Source organism: Nycticebus coucang, chromosome 7 (assembly GCF_027406575.1).
Source record: "Nycticebus coucang isolate mNycCou1 chromosome 7, mNycCou1.pri, whole genome shotgun sequence".
NCBI classification, from domain to species: domain Eukaryota; kingdom Metazoa; phylum Chordata; class Mammalia; order Primates; family Lorisidae; genus Nycticebus; species Nycticebus coucang.
In genome coordinates, this window is record NC_069786.1 from 104,447,780 (window position 1) to 104,466,134 (window position 18,355).

General features: G+C 41.4%; 1 protein-coding gene and 1 pseudogene across 2 annotated transcripts in view; one reads left to right on the forward strand and one right to left on the reverse strand.

Moving 5' to 3' along the window:
- The window catches only part of MDH1B (malate dehydrogenase 1B), a 32,479-nt gene extending 14,237 nt beyond the window's left edge, over nt 1-18,242 (reverse strand). For both annotated transcript variants that reach the window (XR_008381223.1, XM_053597280.1), the window contains exons 1-7: nt 18,115-18,242; nt 13,982-14,094; nt 9,848-9,982; nt 9,509-9,651; nt 7,725-8,221; nt 3,904-4,045; nt 1,649-1,812 (exon numbers count right to left, since the gene is read on the reverse strand). Coding sequence is in view for 1 of the 2 variants with exons in the window: in XM_053597280.1 (XP_053453255.1) it covers nt 1,649-1,812; nt 3,904-4,045; nt 7,725-8,221; nt 9,509-9,651; nt 9,848-9,982; nt 13,982-14,094; nt 18,115-18,136 (1,216 nt within the window). In the remaining variant the exon portion in view is untranslated. The remainder of the gene's footprint in view (nt 1-1,648; nt 1,813-3,903; nt 4,046-7,724; nt 8,222-9,508; nt 9,652-9,847; nt 9,983-13,981; nt 14,095-18,114) is intronic.
- LOC128590413 (tRNA (guanine(6)-N2)-methyltransferase THUMP3-like) lies at nt 10,259-11,625 on the forward strand (annotated as a pseudogene).
- Nucleotides 18,243-18,355: the final 113 nt, after the last annotated feature.

The window sequence follows — 18,355 nt, forward strand, 5'->3', positions numbered from 1 at the left end:
CACCTTAACTTTAATTGAACAAGATACTATATAAAATTTTGTGCCCATAAAGGTAAAGAAAGATGAGCCAGACAAAGCCCTTGTCCTAAGGGTGCCTGCACTGTTGTAAAGGAGACATTCAACTAACCACACTATCAAGAAAAGGCAGATGATGACATGCTCTCTGACAGAGGAACAAAATGCTCTGTGGGTATGGAGGAGGGACAGAGATTAATTCTGACTTTGGTGGGTGGAAAGATTTCTTTAACCTGTACCATTGTCACTGGAACTATGGGAAGGTGGTGGTTCTACAGGTGACATAAAGTATACAAGAGGTAGATCCAATTGAGAAGGAAGACACAGAGTTCAGTTTGGTGTTTGTTGGATGGAAGGGACATCAAGACATCCAGTGGCAATGTTTCACAGGCTAGAGCTCAGCAAGGAGGCCAGGGCCAGGAGGTTTGGGAGTGAATAAGCTTGTTAAAGGAGATAGCAAATCACAAAGGAAAGGAATTATGTATGCTCTTTCATGTTTTGTAAAATGGTAGAAGCCTTCTGATAGTTTTTAGTAGATTACAATGTCAAGGCTATAAAAATCTATATCCAGGGCAGCGCCTGTGGCTCAGTGAGTAGGGCACTGGCCCCATATACCGAGGGTGGTGGGTTTGAACCCAGACCTGGCCAAACTGCAACAAAAAATAGCCAGGCACCTGTAGTCCCAGCTACTTGGGAGGCTGAAGCAAGAGAATTGCCTAAGCCCAGGAGCTGGAGGTTGCTGTGAGCTGTGATGCCATGGCATTCTACTGAGGGCGGCAAAATGAGACTCTGTTAAAAAAAAAAAAGTATATCCATTATTTGTGGATGGACAGTAACCTCCCCACATCCCCAGTTCTGGCTGGTACTGCGACATCTGGGTCCTGCCTTTGTGTTTTTGCCCCTGTGGCTCTCTGTGCCCAGTATTCTTCCCATAATTGTCTTCCAAGCAATATTCCTCAGACTTCAGGGCTTCCTGGATTGTCACTTTCTTTATAAAACCTGTGCTGATTCTTACTGCTCTCTGCTCAGTATACTGAACTATGTATTTTTCTTTTTTAGACAGAGTCTCATTCTGTTGTACTGAATAGAGTGCCATGGAGTCATACCTCACAGCAACCTCAAACTCCTGGGCTCAAGTGATCCTCTTACTTCAGCCTCCCAAGTAGCTAGGACTACAGGCACCTGCTACAACATCTGGTTAGTTTTAGTAGAGACAGGGTCTCGTTCTTGCTCAGGCTGGTCTCGAACTCCTCAGTTCAGGCAATTCACCTGCCTCAGTCTCCCAGAGCACTAGGATTATAGGCATAAGCCACTGTGCCTGCCCTAGTGAGGAAAACTTAACAATATTATTTTGTTTATGTGTCTGGCACTCCTTTACTGTAGGTTTCCTGAAGGCAGAGGCAAGGCCTAATTCCTAAGTGTGTTTCTATGCTTTCAATGCATTCATACAAAATTCTGTTGAATTTCTGAATGAATAACTGAATGAATGAATGATCATGAAATTACAAAAGTCTAGACAGCTCATAGACCATGTTAAGAGCCAGATGTGGAGGGACACAAACTTGGGGGCACATGGTGTACAGTGTACATGGAGGTTTTTAAATATGACAAGATCTGAAAAATTCAGATTTACCTTCACTCAACACTCCAGCAGACACAATCTCCCCAGGGGGTGAGCCATGGTGCCAGTATTTCAATGTAGTGGCTATACTGTGTGCAGCCAGAATGCCTCCAAATTGTTTTCCTGTGGTAGTCCAGTTGTTAAGAATTGCCACAGATTCTTTGTTTACCCACTCACTGCAAGGGGAGAAAGAAACAACTTTATAATGAAGAGAGGTGTAGAAATGAAAAAGGAGGTTCCCTGGGTCAATGGAACTAAATGTAAGGAATCATATCCTCAAACAAAACAGAAATATAACTTCTTGTGCCCTTTCTTCACATGTCTTCAATTTCTATAAAAAGTCAATGTAAAAATAATGAAATGTAGCAAAAGGAATCCCAAAATATCAAATTAAAAACAGATAATATATATGTATGTATATGGAACACAGGAAAGTGATCAAAAGTTCAAGAGCAATTACTTCCACTACAAAGAACTTATACTATGTAGATGTAATCTTGGAACCAGTGGCATCCTTCATTTTAAATAAAATAATTTCATTAAACATTGAATTATCGGTAAGGTATCCCTTATCTGAAATGCTTGGGACCAGAAGTGTTTCAGACATTTTTGGATTTTGGAATATTTTCACATATATAATGAGATTATCTTGGGGATGCAACTCAGGCCTTAGCACAAAAATCACTTGTGTTTCATATACAAGGTCAGATAATTAAGTTTGTGAACTCATCCTAGAAAAAGTGCTACATACCTCATTGCCACGACTACAGTCATCTTTGAAGTAGTCCCCTTGGGAAGGTGTGCACCGACACAGCACTTACTCAGCCTTTTAAAGCAATTTGGGGACTCTTTTTCTGGAATGGCCATTAGAGCTGTCATCATATGAGGTCTGACAATTAAGTTTATGAACTCATCCTAGAAAAAGGGCTACATTCCTCATCACTGAATATCACTATGGTTACCTTCAAAGTACTTCCCTTGGCCATTTGGTGACCATAGTGATATTCAGCGATGAGGTAGCACTTTTTCTAGGATGAGTTCGCAAACTTAATTATAAGACCTCATATACCCTATATACATGTCCTGAAGGTAATTTTATATAATATTTTAAAAGAATTTTGTGCATAAACCAAAGTTTGTATGAACGGATCCATTAGAAATCAAAAGTGTCAGGTATAGAATTTTCCAATCACGGCATCATGTTGGCACTAAAAACGGTTTGGCTTTAAGAGTTGTTTAGATTTTTGGATGAGGGATGCTTAACCTGTATTCACACTAAGAACTGGAGAAATAAACATGTTTTAATGTTCTGAAATCTAAACCCAGGGACTAGTTCACTGGATTAGAGCAGGTACACAGCTCCACAAGGCACTGGCCCTATCCAGGCAGTGAACGTAGGGGGATCATGCTTCAGGGAGGTGAACCTGGGACACATCATTTCCAGGCATGGATGAAGTGCTTGTGGTCTGAGGAAGAAAAAGAAAAGTGAGGGCCACTGAAAAGGAAATGCCGCAACTGGGAAAGTGCGGGGAAGTTTGGAAAAATGCTTCGAAGATGCTCCTGCTGGATTCTCCTCTGCCTCACTGTGATGCGAGTGTTTCCTGCAGCAGGCATAGCTCCCAGTGCTTTCCCCGGATTAACACATTTCATCTTCCCAGCGACCATATAAGCCCCTTACTCTGTTACCATTTCCACTTTGCAGATGAAAAAACCTGAAAGCATACAGAGGCTAATGTCTTTAAAGTCACATAGCTATAAGTGGTGAAGTAAGCATCCCAACCCAGGGGAATGGCCCTGGCTGTGCTCCTCACTACCTCTGGGTTCGATTCTGCCCTCTTGGGACTGAACACCCAGCATGGCCTGGGCATGCTCACCATCTTATTTCCTCTTCCTAGAAAATGTTTTTGTTTTTTTTTTCTTCCTAGAAAATGTTTCAACTAATTTCAACATGGATACATAGCTCTGTCTTTATGTTAAATAAGACTCCATTTACATATACTTGCTTTAGCAATAACCTTTGGAATATATGAACTACCAGATAATCATAAATATAAAAATTCATAATTTCAAAACCAAATAAATTGGGAATGGGAACTATTTAGTTGATATTCTGCAGAATTTTCTGTTTCTTTAATAGAGAGCATGAACAAATATGAGTGTGAACAATGCCAGTTATTTTTGTTCAAATATAAGATGATTTAAAAGATTATAACTATTATACATTTATTTAACATTGTTAATATATTTCACTTCAAATTATACTATACCTGTCAAAAATCAAGTCTAAGACAGGGCGAGAATATTGAGAAGGTCCCCAAATGGCACTCTCATATCTGTAAACCTTTGTTTTTCTCAGATCAACGTAGTTATTTCCACTGATATTACCCCAAATTATCACATCTTTAATGTCTGTAAAGAATAGAAATTAAAAAATAATCTTAATAATGTACAGTAAAATAAAAAATGACCTGAAGCCTATTTTATGTTCATGTGTTTGGTTGTTTCAGGCCTTTATAAAATGAATGTATGTTTACATTTCCTAAAACCTCACAAAACATGGGGACCACCTCCCTGACCATCGGGGTTTGGTGATTTCTAACAATGCTCTATGAATGATATGGCTATATGATTCAATTCAGGGAAATATCCCTTGAAAGAAACTGCCACTGAAAAATATGTCACCAGTATTTGTTGTAACTTTATTTATTTTGCTTGAGAGAGAGACAGAGAGAACTTTTAATCTACTTTGATTTTGACACAGAACCCCTAATTCTAGACTGGACTAGAAATTAGGGCAAATCACTTAACTCTCTAGGTGAGTTTTATCTCCTGCTAAATGAGGATGTTGGAAGAAGAGGATCCTGGGGAATATCTTAGTCAATGATTAAGAATTACAGCCTACCTTGAGGCACTTTTGGGTATGAGGTTTAGCAAAAAACAAGTCAGCCCAAATCCTTACAACATTCTGGGGGTGGTGGGGAGTGGGTAAGAAAACAAATACTATACAAAGTGATACATGCTAAGAAGAAAAATAGAAGACAGGGGTTAGAGAGAAATAGGGATTGATATTCATTATGATTCTATAATTGTGGTTTTTCTAGGACTCTTGTATGAAGACTGCATATAAGTCATTTTATTTATTTACTTATTAACTTATTTATTTGCTTAAAAACTTAATTTCCTTGTAAGGCCATACCACTTTCTACCGGGAAGATTAAATTCTTTCCTATTCTCTATGTGGTAAGATTGCTTTGTCTTTAAATAGCAGAACATCCTATTGACTTAGCTTCATTACAAGGACTTTTCTTAGATAACAAATCTAGGTAGGCAGAGAAATGTGCTGGTTCAGCAGCTCATGGAAGTGATGCCTGGGGCCCTCCCTTGATGGTTCTAAGATGGCTGCAGCAGCTCCAAATATCACACTCTCACACAGTTGTGTTCAGAGTCAGGCAACAGGGGAAGGAAGGGGGCAGAGGCTTCCTCTTTTTTGCCTTTTCTCTTTTCAAAAGGTGAAATATTCTTCCCAGGCCAGGGAACCCCAAGTGGACTACATCATTCAGGCACTCACTCCTACCTGCAAAAGAGACTGGGAAAATGAGTGAGCGTTTGAACTCCTATAGTAGAAGACAGGCTAGGGGAGAAGAGAGAAGAGAATGGGGAAGAGATTTTGAATAGTCACTGCCTCCCATCATCCCCTGAGAGACCTTCCCGCATCAAAATGACTCATGAAGTAGGAATCACAACAGCTAGCTCTCCCTCCACCACTCAACTCTTAGAAGGGCTAATGATGTGCTCTTGGCTTGCACGCTGTAGGAGGGAAGGGGGTGGTAGTCAGGATTTGGAGCTCATGGGATGCCACATGGGAAAAAGAATTCCCAGTTCCAGGTAAGCATACAGTAGGCTTCCTTCCCAGAGTCTATAGAAACTTTTATTCTCACTGGGTCTCATTTTTCTTAACTGCTTTGAAGCCCTATATAGATCTGAATACCATAAATTATGCTATTGAAAATTATACTGGACATTTGCTGTTTTTATTCCCTGCCAACTGTAATTCCTCCTTCTTTTTTTCTTTAACATCATCTTGTTTTTCTTTAAATAACTATTTCTCCAATTGCAGTCGCTATGTCTTGGGTGGGGCTGTCCTCACCAATAAGCCTGAGACCCAGATTTCCATTCTCCCGGCTTGCACTAACTGATTCAGAGACAGACCTGTGCTCCAAGCCTGGCTGATGAGTTTGTGCAAGCACATACGTCTGGGGGTGCCAGTGGCAATTTTGCCACTTCTTAGAGCCTGCCTAAGAAGGAAATCAACAAAGGGAAAGGCCAAGAGAGAGCAGGGGCGAGTCCTCCCATCCTGATTCGAGCCCTAGTATCCAGCTACGCCTGACATAAGAACCACCTCCTGTGCTTTACAGAAAAGAGTGCTCTGTTTGATGTCAGTTGAGTTGACTGTCTATCGCTTGGAACAGGAGTCCTGGTGGACCCAACACACATGATCTGAGAAACAGGTTTATATGTGCATCACCCTAGGAGATATCTTGAACTTTGCTTTTCTGAAAAGGTTTGCTATCCTGTTGGCATCTGAAATGATTCCCGAATGATTTCTGTGGTAGTTTTCCTCTTTCAAGCCATTTTTCCATCTCTGTTCTTATCATTGCTGGGTTTCTCCTTGCTGTTCCATGACAGTGTTACTTAGACTACTGTCTCTTCAATGTCTCTCTTTCCCTTCCCCAACTTTTCTCCTCACGTGATTGTTGGCTTTGAGTAGAATGCAGCTTAGAGTTTTGGCACTTGCAGAACCACAAGACAGCAGCTTTCTTGTCAAGGGCTCCGGACCCCCGACCTACCCACCCATAAACCTTGCTTTAAATTCTGTATCACTGCCTCGTTTTGCAGTGATACATTTGTCATCAGTGTCTTATACACCTTTTGTGACAAGTCAGTGTCTAAACATGTAACAGAGATGAAATAGTTAGAAAATGTTTTTATTCCCTATCAAATAATTTTAGCATTAATCTGATTGAGTTCTGTACTGACCCTGGGGGTAAGACCCTAAAGATATGTATGCAAGAATGAGAGAAGTTATGTTTTCTATGGCTTCAAAGCCAAAAAAAAAAAAAAAAAGATAGCTCTGGCTATAAGGTTATGGGTTCACAGAAATCTTCTGATTTGGAGCATTCAAGGCTCACAGTCAAGTCCAGACAGCAAAGTCTTCCCAGTTTTACTGGGAAACTATCCTGTACCTCCTTCCATTCTCAATGGACAATGTTGCACCCGCTCCATCTAAGGGCACAAATAGCGACAAGCATCTAAAATGTGATCTTCCTTTTTAAACACAACACTCCATTTCTCTGATCCAGTCTCATCTTCATACAGTTCAGATGTCTGCCAGTTCAAAGAGGAATAGGAGCAGACACTGATCGGATACTGTAATCTTTTTTTTTTTTATTGTTGGGGATTCATTGAGGGTACAATAAGCCAGGTTACACTGATTGCAATTGTTAGGTAAAGTCCCTCTTGCAATCATGTCTTGCCCCCATAAAGTGTGACACACACCAAGGCCCCACCCACCTCCCTCCTTCCCTCTGTAATCTTATTGATAAGTTTTACATCCTTGTATCATCTTACTGAATCCTCATATCAATGCTGGAAGATAGGTGCTGTTAATGTCCTTATTTTACAGATGAGGAAACTGAGGTGCCGTAAAGCAAATGATAGCTGAAGGTCACACAGATTGACCAAGTGGGGCAGAGCCACTTGGACATAGCCCTGATCTTTTTTGTAAACAACACTGATTACCACCGTAATGGACTCTTGTCATGCAAAGAAAAGGTGTCAAATCATTACTTGAATAATATAGATCTTATTATGTTAAATGTTTGTTTATTAATATTTACCATGTTGGAAAAAGTCAGTCACAAAAGCCAGTTTAAAAAAACGTCAGCAGTAGTGAAATCACACAGTAAGTTCTGTGTATCTGCCCTGCACTTCTGTTCCCATACTCAGAATGATCCTAGAGGGTACAGTGTTCCTCCTAGCTGCTTGGAAATCAAAACAAAAACACAAACACAAAGAGAAGCTGACTCACGTGCAGGAGTTGTTTTCATTTTTCTGGCCAGCAGGGCTTTGGCCTGACCTTCCACGCCCAGCGCCACGGTGATAATATTGTGGGCGAGGTTTGGGGCGTAGCTCACAAGCAAAGCCGTCTTCAGATTCACAAAGCTTTTTCCTCCCACGATCACTCTCACCGAGTCGTGCGCATTTCTCTCCAGCATGCGGCCGTACTGCTGGCACAGGGGAACCTTGCTTCGGAGACATTCCTCCAAGGAGTACACGTCCCGGTCGGTGTTGTCGTCCAGCACGATGACCACGTGGGCCTCGCGGAAGGCCTCCTCCACCTTTGTGCAGAGGGACACACTGTGCAGGACGGGTGACGCCAGGTCCTGGGTCTCCATCACCAGGCATTTGAGACTTTCTTCGGTGCGCTGGTTGTCAAACAGAGTGATGCTGATGGCCGTGTGCATCCCGAACACTTCTCCGCTGGTCAAAATGGGAAGCAAGTTGTAGCAAGCGGGAGCCGACGCACTGATGAAAGTGGAAAGCTGGGTTATGAACGGTTCAACCCTTTGTATCTTGTAAGGCTTTATTCTTAATAGATATCTCCACATGGGCATTAACGGGGTGATTTAATATTTTAAATAAGCACATACACACATGCACTGACATTTTTAAGGCTAGAAATCAAAAGTAGAACAAAAAATTCTCATTACTAACCCTTTACTCTGATGGTCTGAGAACAATCCTAGACTTTCCAATATGCATAAAGCACAATTTCTAAGAACTGTATCATATCTTAACTTGTGTACATCTCATAAGTTTTAGTTAACTCTACCTCTCTTTCAAAAAAATTTTTACATCCTTATCTACAAATTAATGGCATTCTCTTTTGTGGGAGAAGGACTAATTTTTCCAAATTTCTACAAAGAAAAATCCTTGGGAGGATGGCTGTGATCAACACAGGGTAGGTACTGAGCACCTGTAACCACAATTCAGCAAGTGTCCTTTCTAGCTGCCGCTATCAACAGTGAGCTGATATAAGCAGAAATGACATGATGACCCCCTGCAGGAAGTTCAGAAATGCATCCGGGCATGTCATGTGGGGTACAAGGGGGATTTCACCAACTTTCTTACCATTTGAAGCCTTTGAGAAATATCTAAAGATGTATTATTTATTAAATCTGAGGAATACAGTGAAGGATGTTTATTCTATCTCTCTCAATTCATAAGAAATAGTTTTTTAATGAGTGTCTACATTAGGACACATATATGTGTAGTGGGAAGGGCAGTGCATGAGACAGACTGAGGGCGGGGAGAAAGGAGAGGCGGACAGGGAGAGCAAGAGAGACAGAGATGGGGCAGTGACCGCAAGTGGGGCAGGGACAGAGAGCAAGAAAGAGGGAGAATGACAACAAAGACTTCATGTGCCCCAGACTGGGAGCAGAGAGGAGTAAAGAGGAGCAAACAAAAGAAGGAGAAAGTGAAAAGGAGCAAGGTGAGGGAAATGGGGCTACAAGGAGGGAATGGATGTGCACAGAAAGCTCCAACACGTGGGAAAGAGCAAGAAGTTATGCAAAGCAGCCATGCTATAAAGTTGGTTTTAGCTTAAGCATGTGTGTTTTTAAAACCTAAAGCTCCTTCACTAATTATATTGAAAGAGATATACACACACACCCCTATACATGTAAGTATACATACACACAAGTCTCAAACCTGCCATTCATGTATTTTTCCATCAAGGAATGAATCCTGTCTCATTGTCCTTTCTAAACATACAAAGCCAATCTCATGAATCCTGGGGTTTGACTGTCCCACCTGGTGATCCAGACGTTCAAGGGGCTGATGAGACCTTTCAGGGTATTTTCCTCCTGCTCCTTTTCTGTATGTGTCCCCAGGTTCTCCTGAGCAATTACCATCATCATCTCGGTCGTCATGCTAGAGGTGACCCCGTAGTAAAGCTAAATATTACAAAAGAGGAAGTCAACACCAGAGAGCAGCCAACTAGCTGACAATAGCTGTCATGGAAAGCTTTTGTTTAAAGAAAAAGTAGAATAAAAAGAGAGATGAGAGACTATCAGAAAGCAAGACATTTGAAAAAGAAAATAACGGAAGAAAATCATTGTTTGAACAGATAAATCACGTTAGTTTCTATACCTGGGCATGCTCTAGGAACTCATTATATCCTCCCAGAAGCAAACCCTTTCCTCCACGATCCAACAGCTCTCTCCAGATGATGGGAGAATTCTTGTGACTCCACTTATTCTTTGTACACACATTTTTCAGCCACTCCTATTGAATGATAACCCAGATTAAGTCATATAGTAAATCTGCCTGAGGATTAAATTTAATACTTTAGAAGCCAAACACTAAGTAGTAGGTTGTTTCCAATGCTACCATGTACACACAGTACAGTTTAGTTACCTGAATTGTGGTTACAGGTGTTCAGTACCTACCCTGTGTTGATCACAGCCATCTTCCCAAGGATTTTTCTTTGTAAAAATTTGGAAAAATTAGTCCTTCCCCCCCAAAATAAAATGCTGTTAATTTGGGCATAAGAATGTAAAAATGTTTTTGCATAACATAAAGATAGAAAGTCATGAGTTAGTAACATATGAATCAAATTAGAAAGAATATTCTTCAAATTCATTGATAAAGTCAAGGTATTGAAAGTTGTTCTTTTTGCTGAGGGGAACTGCAATGCAAGTGTTCAACTTAAAGAGAGGCTAGGTGGCAGTTTGTGTGAGGCCCACGGTTCCAGAGCTGGAAGGGTCTGCGCTGGTGGCCGGAAGATGTTCTAAAGGATTTTGAAGACTTGGCTAGAAAACTCCCATGGTCAGATCCTTTAAAAGTATGGAAAATTAACACCAGTTTTAAGAAAAAAAAAAAAGTGCACAAAGATAAATCAAAATTCAAGTAAAGAGAAGATTGATGATGGAAAAGAAGACAAAACAGATGAGACCGATGTTAAAAAAGAGTTCCCTGGCAATGCTTTAGAGTCACATATCTTAGATTATTATGAAAATCCAGCCATCAAAGAGGAGATATCAACATTAGTAGGTGATGATTTGGCATCTTGCATAGATGAGACTGATGAGGGTGCAAAACAAGAAACTGAGTCTCAAGTGCTAAAATGTAGAGTCACGTGCAATAGGGCAGGGGAGAAACATTGCTTTACCTCAAATGAGGCAGCAAGAGATTTTGGAGGTGCTATTCAAGATTATTTTCAGTGGAAGGCTGACATGACCAACTTTGATGTGGAGGTACTTTTGACTATCCATGGTAATGAAATCATCGTGGGCATTGCATTGACTGAAGAGAGTCTCCACCGAAGAAATATCACACATTTTGGACCCACAACTCTTAGATCAACTCTTGCGTATGGGATGCTCAGGCTCTGTGATCCTCTACCTTATGATATAATAGTCGATCCAATGTGTGGAACAGGGGCAATACCAATAGAGGGAGCGACCGAATGGTCTGACTGTTACCATATTGCTGGTGATAATAATCCACTGGCTGTAAATAAAGCAGTAAATAACATCTCATCTTTATTGACCAAGAGCCAAAATACAGAAGGGAAACCATCGTGGGGCTTGCCCATAGATGCTGTTCAATGGGATATCTGCAATCTGCCCTTAAGAACAGGCTCAGTGGACATTATTGTAACAGATTTGCCATTTAGAAAAAGGATGGACTCCAAGAAGAGAAACTGGAACCTTTATCCAGCTTGCCTACGGGAGATGAGCCGTGTCTGCACACCTGCAACAGGCCGAGCTGTACTTCTTACTCAGGACACAAAATGCTTTACCAAGGCATTATCTGGAATGCGACATGTATGGCAAAAGGTGGATACAGTCTGGGTGAACACTGGGGGTCTGGGACGTACACCTCAGCCTTTTGTGCATCCTGTAGAACAAGGAACTCCTTGGTAATGCAAAGAATGACGATGACAAATAGTACTTGTACTTCCCAACACTGGAAATGTCAGCATGAAAAAAACCTGCTTTTTGAGAAAAATAGTATTAACGAAAAAAAAAAAAAAGAGAGAGGCTAGGTGTTTGGATTCAATTGATTTAAAACAAAATTTCAACTCACTTTGCCCTGTTCGTGTTATATGTAAGATATTCCAGCCTTAGGGTCATACAAATTTGATGCTGCTTTTCAAATCTGTGGGTACAGACTGAATTAATGAAATAAAAGTTAGCTGGGGATTTCTGAGAATATTTATAGAAAAAAGTTCAAATTATCGTTATCTGGTTTGTGTAGACCAGGGCTTCCAATGACAAGATTTGAGCAGAAAGTACACGCTATCATGTCATTGAAGGCACATACAGTGAGGCTGCTTTACACAAAATCTTAGAGACTAATGTCCTTTGCTGATCTTGAAGATTTCCCTGCCTTTATCCCCCCTAAAAGCAAACAGTGCTGCAGTGAGGGTTCCACTATGCTCCTCTCGTCACAGCACAGCCTGGCCACTGAAGTGCTGGGCCTATGGAGGAACTTCCCCAAAGGACTCTTAACACCATGCAGACACGTTGGTGTCCTGGCAAGAGCTAGGGGGACATGGATAGGATTGGCCCCCAGAGTGCTGAATCAAGAGTAGAGCATAAAGTTAGACAAGGACTTAGCAATATGAACCACTCACTCTTCTGCAATTCAAGAGAGTGGACCCTGGCAGAGGCCTCAGAAGCTGGTGACAACATGTTGCTAGACTGGCTCTTAGAAACTTGGAAAAAGTGATTAAATAAAATAAAAATACCAGAACTGCCATGCAGACAACGTAAGAAGGGATCAAAAGGCTAGTAGATGTAGCACACTGGAGGCTAGAGAACCTCCTGGTCAGCCACGTTCCCTAGAAGGGCCTAGAGCAGCGGTTCTCAACCTGTGGGTCGTGACCCATAGGAACTGTATTAAAGGGCCGTGGCATTAGGAAGGTTGAGAACCACTGGCCTCGAGGATACTACATTCACCAAAGTGACAAGGAATGAACTGGTGACATGGGTCCCAGTGTGGCCATCCATTCTAGGCCAAGGCTATTAAAGGACATGTTGTTACATACCTGGAATCTTTGACAACTGGGATGAGAAAATCCTGAAATAACAGAGGCCAGGGGACAGTGACTGTCAGAGAACATCTAAACAACCCAGCAGAGGAGCTCACTCAGTTGAAGGCTGGATCGGCAGAGTGAGGGGAATGTGTAATAGACAGCAGAGAAGAGAGGTGATGAGTGTCAGTGTGCAGCAGAGACTTGTAGTTTTTTTGACTATCCTTCCTCCCGTAAAGTTTCCCCAGGGAAAAATGCCAACCAGACTCCTGGAGGAGTGATTACCAGATGGTGTGAACCTATTACAGGGCGCGTGTGGATCCAAAAGGCACAGAGAGTGAACTGTCACAAATGCTGTTGTGTTCGGCCCAGATCCCCTCCTTCACAGCGAGGCACCCTTAGCCACCAGGTGTAAGGCTGCTGATGACTCAGGGTTGACTCAATTCTCTCTCCAGGAATTGGCCTCAGCCAAAGAGAATTGCTTTGCTTAAGGTTAAGTCTGTTCCCCAGGGGCAGCCTGCAACCCATGACTGATTAAGGTGAGAGTATAGAAGCTCAGGTACCTTGCCTCGATTTGGGATATCCCTGAAAAGCCACCCAGCTTGAGAGTTCCCTGCAAGAACTATAGAATTGGCCCCCAGAGTGCTGAATCAAGAGTGGAACATAAAGTTAGACAAGTGAAGACTTACCAGTATGAACCACTCACTCTTCTGCCATTCAAGAGAGTGTACCTTGGCAGAGGTACACTTAACCCCAGGGGCTAAGCCTTCTGTTGCAGCCCCTGTGCCTGACCCTGCTGTCCTCATTCCTTCTTGGGATGTTCTTCTCAAGAGTGCATCCCAGTAAAGCCCTTTTACCAAAGTCTCCATATCAAAGCCTGTTTCCAGAGATATGCAGTCCCAAAGAAGGGTATTTCCAATAAACAGGTCCCTCAGTTCATATAAAGCAATATGAAAAATGAAAAGTCAGCAAGTGCAGTACAAGCTACCTAGATTGTTGAAGGGGGCAGTCAAATCTATTCTACTTACTGGCTAGGGTCTCATTAGTTCAACTAGGTAGTAGAAAAAAAATATAAACAATGGTTTGAAACTGATAAGTCCGGACGCATTTTAATCAACTTCAAATATCAGTAGTACATGAACATTCATTATTGGATGGCGATCTGATATGCTAGCTAAAATTGAATCAAATTAAAACACATTTTTATTCATATATGAGTTTAATAAACTATAAAGGCATCTTACCTCCCAAACCTCAGGATGTTGTGTAATTTTATGTATCTGAAAATCAGGAAGATTCTTTTGTAAATAGTCAGCCAGAAGTTCTGCTTTAGCATAATATGGACAATCTGCTTTACCTGAAAGAGTTCAAATAAGCAATGTTTTCTTCCATCATACAGAAATTATGTAGTTTAAGTATTTCCCATGTAATTATGGAATTAATCATATAATAATAATTATATTATTAATTAATATTAATTAATCATATGATTAATCATATTATTAATCATAATTAATCATATTAACTATATCATAGTTATGATATAGTTTTATAATATGAAGTTATAGTATAAACTGCCATGACATAAACTTATTTTTATTATATTGACAAAAGTGAAATAGATTTCCTAGATCAGATCAGAATTTCAAAAAATGTGGAAAAGGAAAAAAAAAGCTATTGAATATTTACTCTTTTCCAGTGCTATGCTAGACCTCATTTCGGGAGGCTGCTGACTACTCTTAAGAACTACTCACTAACAGCCAGTAGAAGGTAAAGTGTGAAGCAAGGAATGGTGGTAAAATCACTTTTGGATTTGATATGTGTGGAAGGGAGTTGTGGGGAGGGAGAGAGAAGGGTCTGGGATAGATCTGTCTCTGGGTTGGGTAGATAATCTCACCTCGCTAGTGAGAAATCGTGGATGACAAGTTCAATTTTAGACAAGTGCAGTTGTAGGTGACAGTAATATATCTAAGTGGACATGATCATCAGGTGGCTGGATATATGATGCTGAGGGATAGGACCATGGAAGGGTTTCAGATACCTGTTTTGCAGACATCAATACCCAGGGAGTTAAAGCCAACAGAGTGGATAAGACTGGGTGTCTGATAGAATAGAAGACACATGGGCCAAGGACAGAGTGTCTTTGTGGCATTCTCCCTAATAACTCTCAGTCACCAGCTTCTTAACCTCATGGGCAACTCTAAGTCAAAACTCCCTTTCAGCCTCCCCCATCTATAAGCTTCCCTTCCTAGTTCAAATTCACAGTTCATGACTTCAAACCACTCTATGACTCACGTCTTCAATCATCTTGCCCCACTATTATTATGGAAATTAGAGTGGCAAAAGCCCTTCACCCTGGATGAACCCAATTACTTTCTCTTTTAGTGCTTAGGTCCTGTCTGCTAGGACTCCCCTGGAGGAACATGGCAGAGACAAACAGCCAATTAACCAGCGTTAATTGTCCCTCAACTCTGTGTCCTTTATCAGCACTCTCTTATGTTCTCCACGATGACTATTCCAAACTTTGGCCTCTTCCTCTAAGTCTTCTCCCTCCCCAACATTTCCTTGTACTATCAGAAGACAATGGACAACCTTGCTTCCTATCTTATAAAACTAAACCAAACCAAGCAAAAAGACCTTGTTGGGAAAACCCCCAACCTCCTTCTCTCACGCCTACAAGCCCATCTGCTTTTGGAATCATCCCTTTCCTTCTTTCTCCTCTTTGTTGGAAGAGGAATCCTGTCTTTTCTCTAGGTCTAATCCCACTGCTTATGCTCTGAACTCCACCCTCTTTTGCCTTCTTAGTAACCTTGCTCAAGGAATTAGCCCCTCTTTCTAAAATCTTGTCTCTGTTCTAATGACACCTTTCCATCATATTTAAATATGTTTATTATGTTTCTCCTGTCCTTAAAAACAATGACCCCTCTAGCTATTGCCTTTCATATGCCCTTTTCTGTAAAAACTTCTTCAGAGAGTTCACTGCACTTGACACCTTTAGTTCTTCACTTCCATTTATTTTCCACCCACTGCAATTTAGCTTATCCCATAACTCTTTAGGTCCCTAAAGACCTCCATGACACTAAAGCCAATGAATCCTTTTTGATCCTTTTCTTGTTGACTCTTGGCAGCATTTGCCACTGCTGCCCTTCTACCCTTTTGAAAAACCCATTGTGATGCAGCGTTCTCTAGGTTTTCCTACTCTCTGGCCACTCCTTTCTAGACTTTGTAGCTTTCTATCCTTTATCAACCCATTAAAAGGAACATTGAGAGGCATCTTCTCTTCATATTCTGTGTATATTCTTCCTGTGTATTCTTACACTTTCTTGGTTTCAGGTAACAATCTGTATTTTCAGCTCAGCTATATCTGCTTATCTAACTTTTCCATCTCCTTTTAAATGACTCCTAAAGAATCAGTAGGTTTCAGGTAACAATCTGTATTTCCAGCTCAGATATATCTGCTTATCTAACCCTTACATCTCCTTTTAAATGACTCATAAAGATTCAGTAAGTCTGTGATGGACTTTGTCACCACTACTACACCAAATATGTTCCTTCTTCAATGTTTTTTTTATGTCAATCTCCCCAGTTATCTTGGAGTATTAAGAGTATCCAGAATGTTAATCCCACACTTCTGCCTATTCTCCCTATTCCCCAATGACTCCTAAATTACCCAGTTATCCAAACCACTGCGTAGGAATAATTTTTAACTCTTTCTTATCCCTTATTCGTTCTGCTCTATCCATTTAGACATCCACTTCTACGGATTATTCTTCCCCAGTATCTCTCCAAACCACTCATTTCTCTCTATTACCAATATCTACCACGCTAGGCCCAGCCATCAATTCCTTCCTGGAGTATACCACCGGCCTCCTAACTGGTCACTTGGCACTCGGTCTTTTTCTCCCACACTACAGACATAACACTAAGATGAAATGCAAGCTTTACTATGTTTGCCCCTTCCAAAAACCTTTCATTATTTTGGATTAATTCTAAACTCTTGAATATGGCTCATGATAATATTATCTAACTGTGGCCTCATCTTATGATATTCTTTGCCTTGTACTCTACTGCAGTCCTACTAAACTATTTCAATTTTCTGTTTATTTTATATTCTCAATTATTACTAAACTAATTCTCCTTACTCTACCCCCGCCTCCTTTTCTACTTGTTCTCTGTTAGGTAATACTTTCTCATCTTTCAGGCATCTGCTTAAAATCTCTGCCTCTGGGAGGCCCTTATCTGACTAAGTCAGGTCTCCTGCCACTATTTCCACAGACTCCTGCCCTGCCACTGTCATACATGCAACATTCTCTGTACATTTGTTTTCCAATGTCTTTCAGCATAAAGTTACTCAGTGTTCAAAGATACTCTTCTGAACAAGTAAAGAAGCAAAGGAAATAGATTCTAGGCTGATGGTGGGTGCCAGTTGTGTTCAATTGCATCAAAGAGGTCAAATACCACAAGCACTGAAGTGCTTCTGTAAAAGTCATTGGTGACTTTGGTGAGGGCAATTCCTGTTAGGAGGTAGAAGTAGAAGTCAAATTGGGGGAAACAAAGCACTGAAGATAGAAGAACAGTCCACTCTTTTAAGAAACTTGCTGAGAAGGAGAGGAGGCAGGGGCAATAGACCATTGCAGTAAAAGCCTCCTCAGAAGTTTCCTTGCCTCTCTCCATCAGCATTTCCAATCCTTCCCCTCCGTTGTTGCCAAGAGGGGCTTCCTAAAATGCAAACCCATTAAAACTATTCTCCTGCTAAAATTTTGTCAACATTCTTCGCTGCTTTCAACATACATTTCTAACACCTTTGTTTGGGGGCACGTGAGGTGCAAAGATCTGGGTCCTGCTCCTGTTCTAGCCCCAGCTCTTCTCATTCCCCCTATATCCAGATTCTCAATAAGGCTATGGGGCTTCCAGCCTGTGTGGCTTTGACTGGAACAGCCTCCCCAGCTCAAACCTTCACAATTCAGTTCCTATAACATCTCCATCCTCAGCCCCCAGTGAGTTTCTTGTTTCCTCCTCTCTCCCACCTCCAACACCCAGATTAGAAGTGTATTCTCCCAGTGGCCTGTGCACGTCTCCCTTATTGTATTAATCACAGCCCGAGAACAGTATTTGTTTCTATGCTTCTGGACCCCATGAGACTGAAAGCTCCTCGACGGCAAAGGTGTCTTCCCAGTTATTTCTCCAGTGTCTGGCAGTGCTTGGGCATATGGTCACCGTCCAATACGTATCTTTGAATAAATGCATAAAAAAGCACGGAATAGTCTGTATAGAGGAGTATCTCGAAAAGAAGCCAGTTAAGAGGGTCACTGCCAAGAGGACAAGGCTTGTTGTTGCCACTTTGAGCGATCTGCTGGCAGGCGACGGGATCACTCACCTGCGATCACGAATTTGGCCATTGCCAAGAGAGACCTAGACACTAGAACCGCGGCGTCACGGTATCCAGGCAACCACGCCGCGCGGGTTTGGCGCAGGCGCACTCCGAAGTCTGGCGCCCAGCCCAGGTTAGGTGTTTACAAAGTTAGGGCTTGAATTCGGTACGTGATCGTGCATTTTTTTAATAAGCTCTGTAATTTTCCTCATTCCTATTCCTATATCCTGGAAAATTAGGCTTTCTC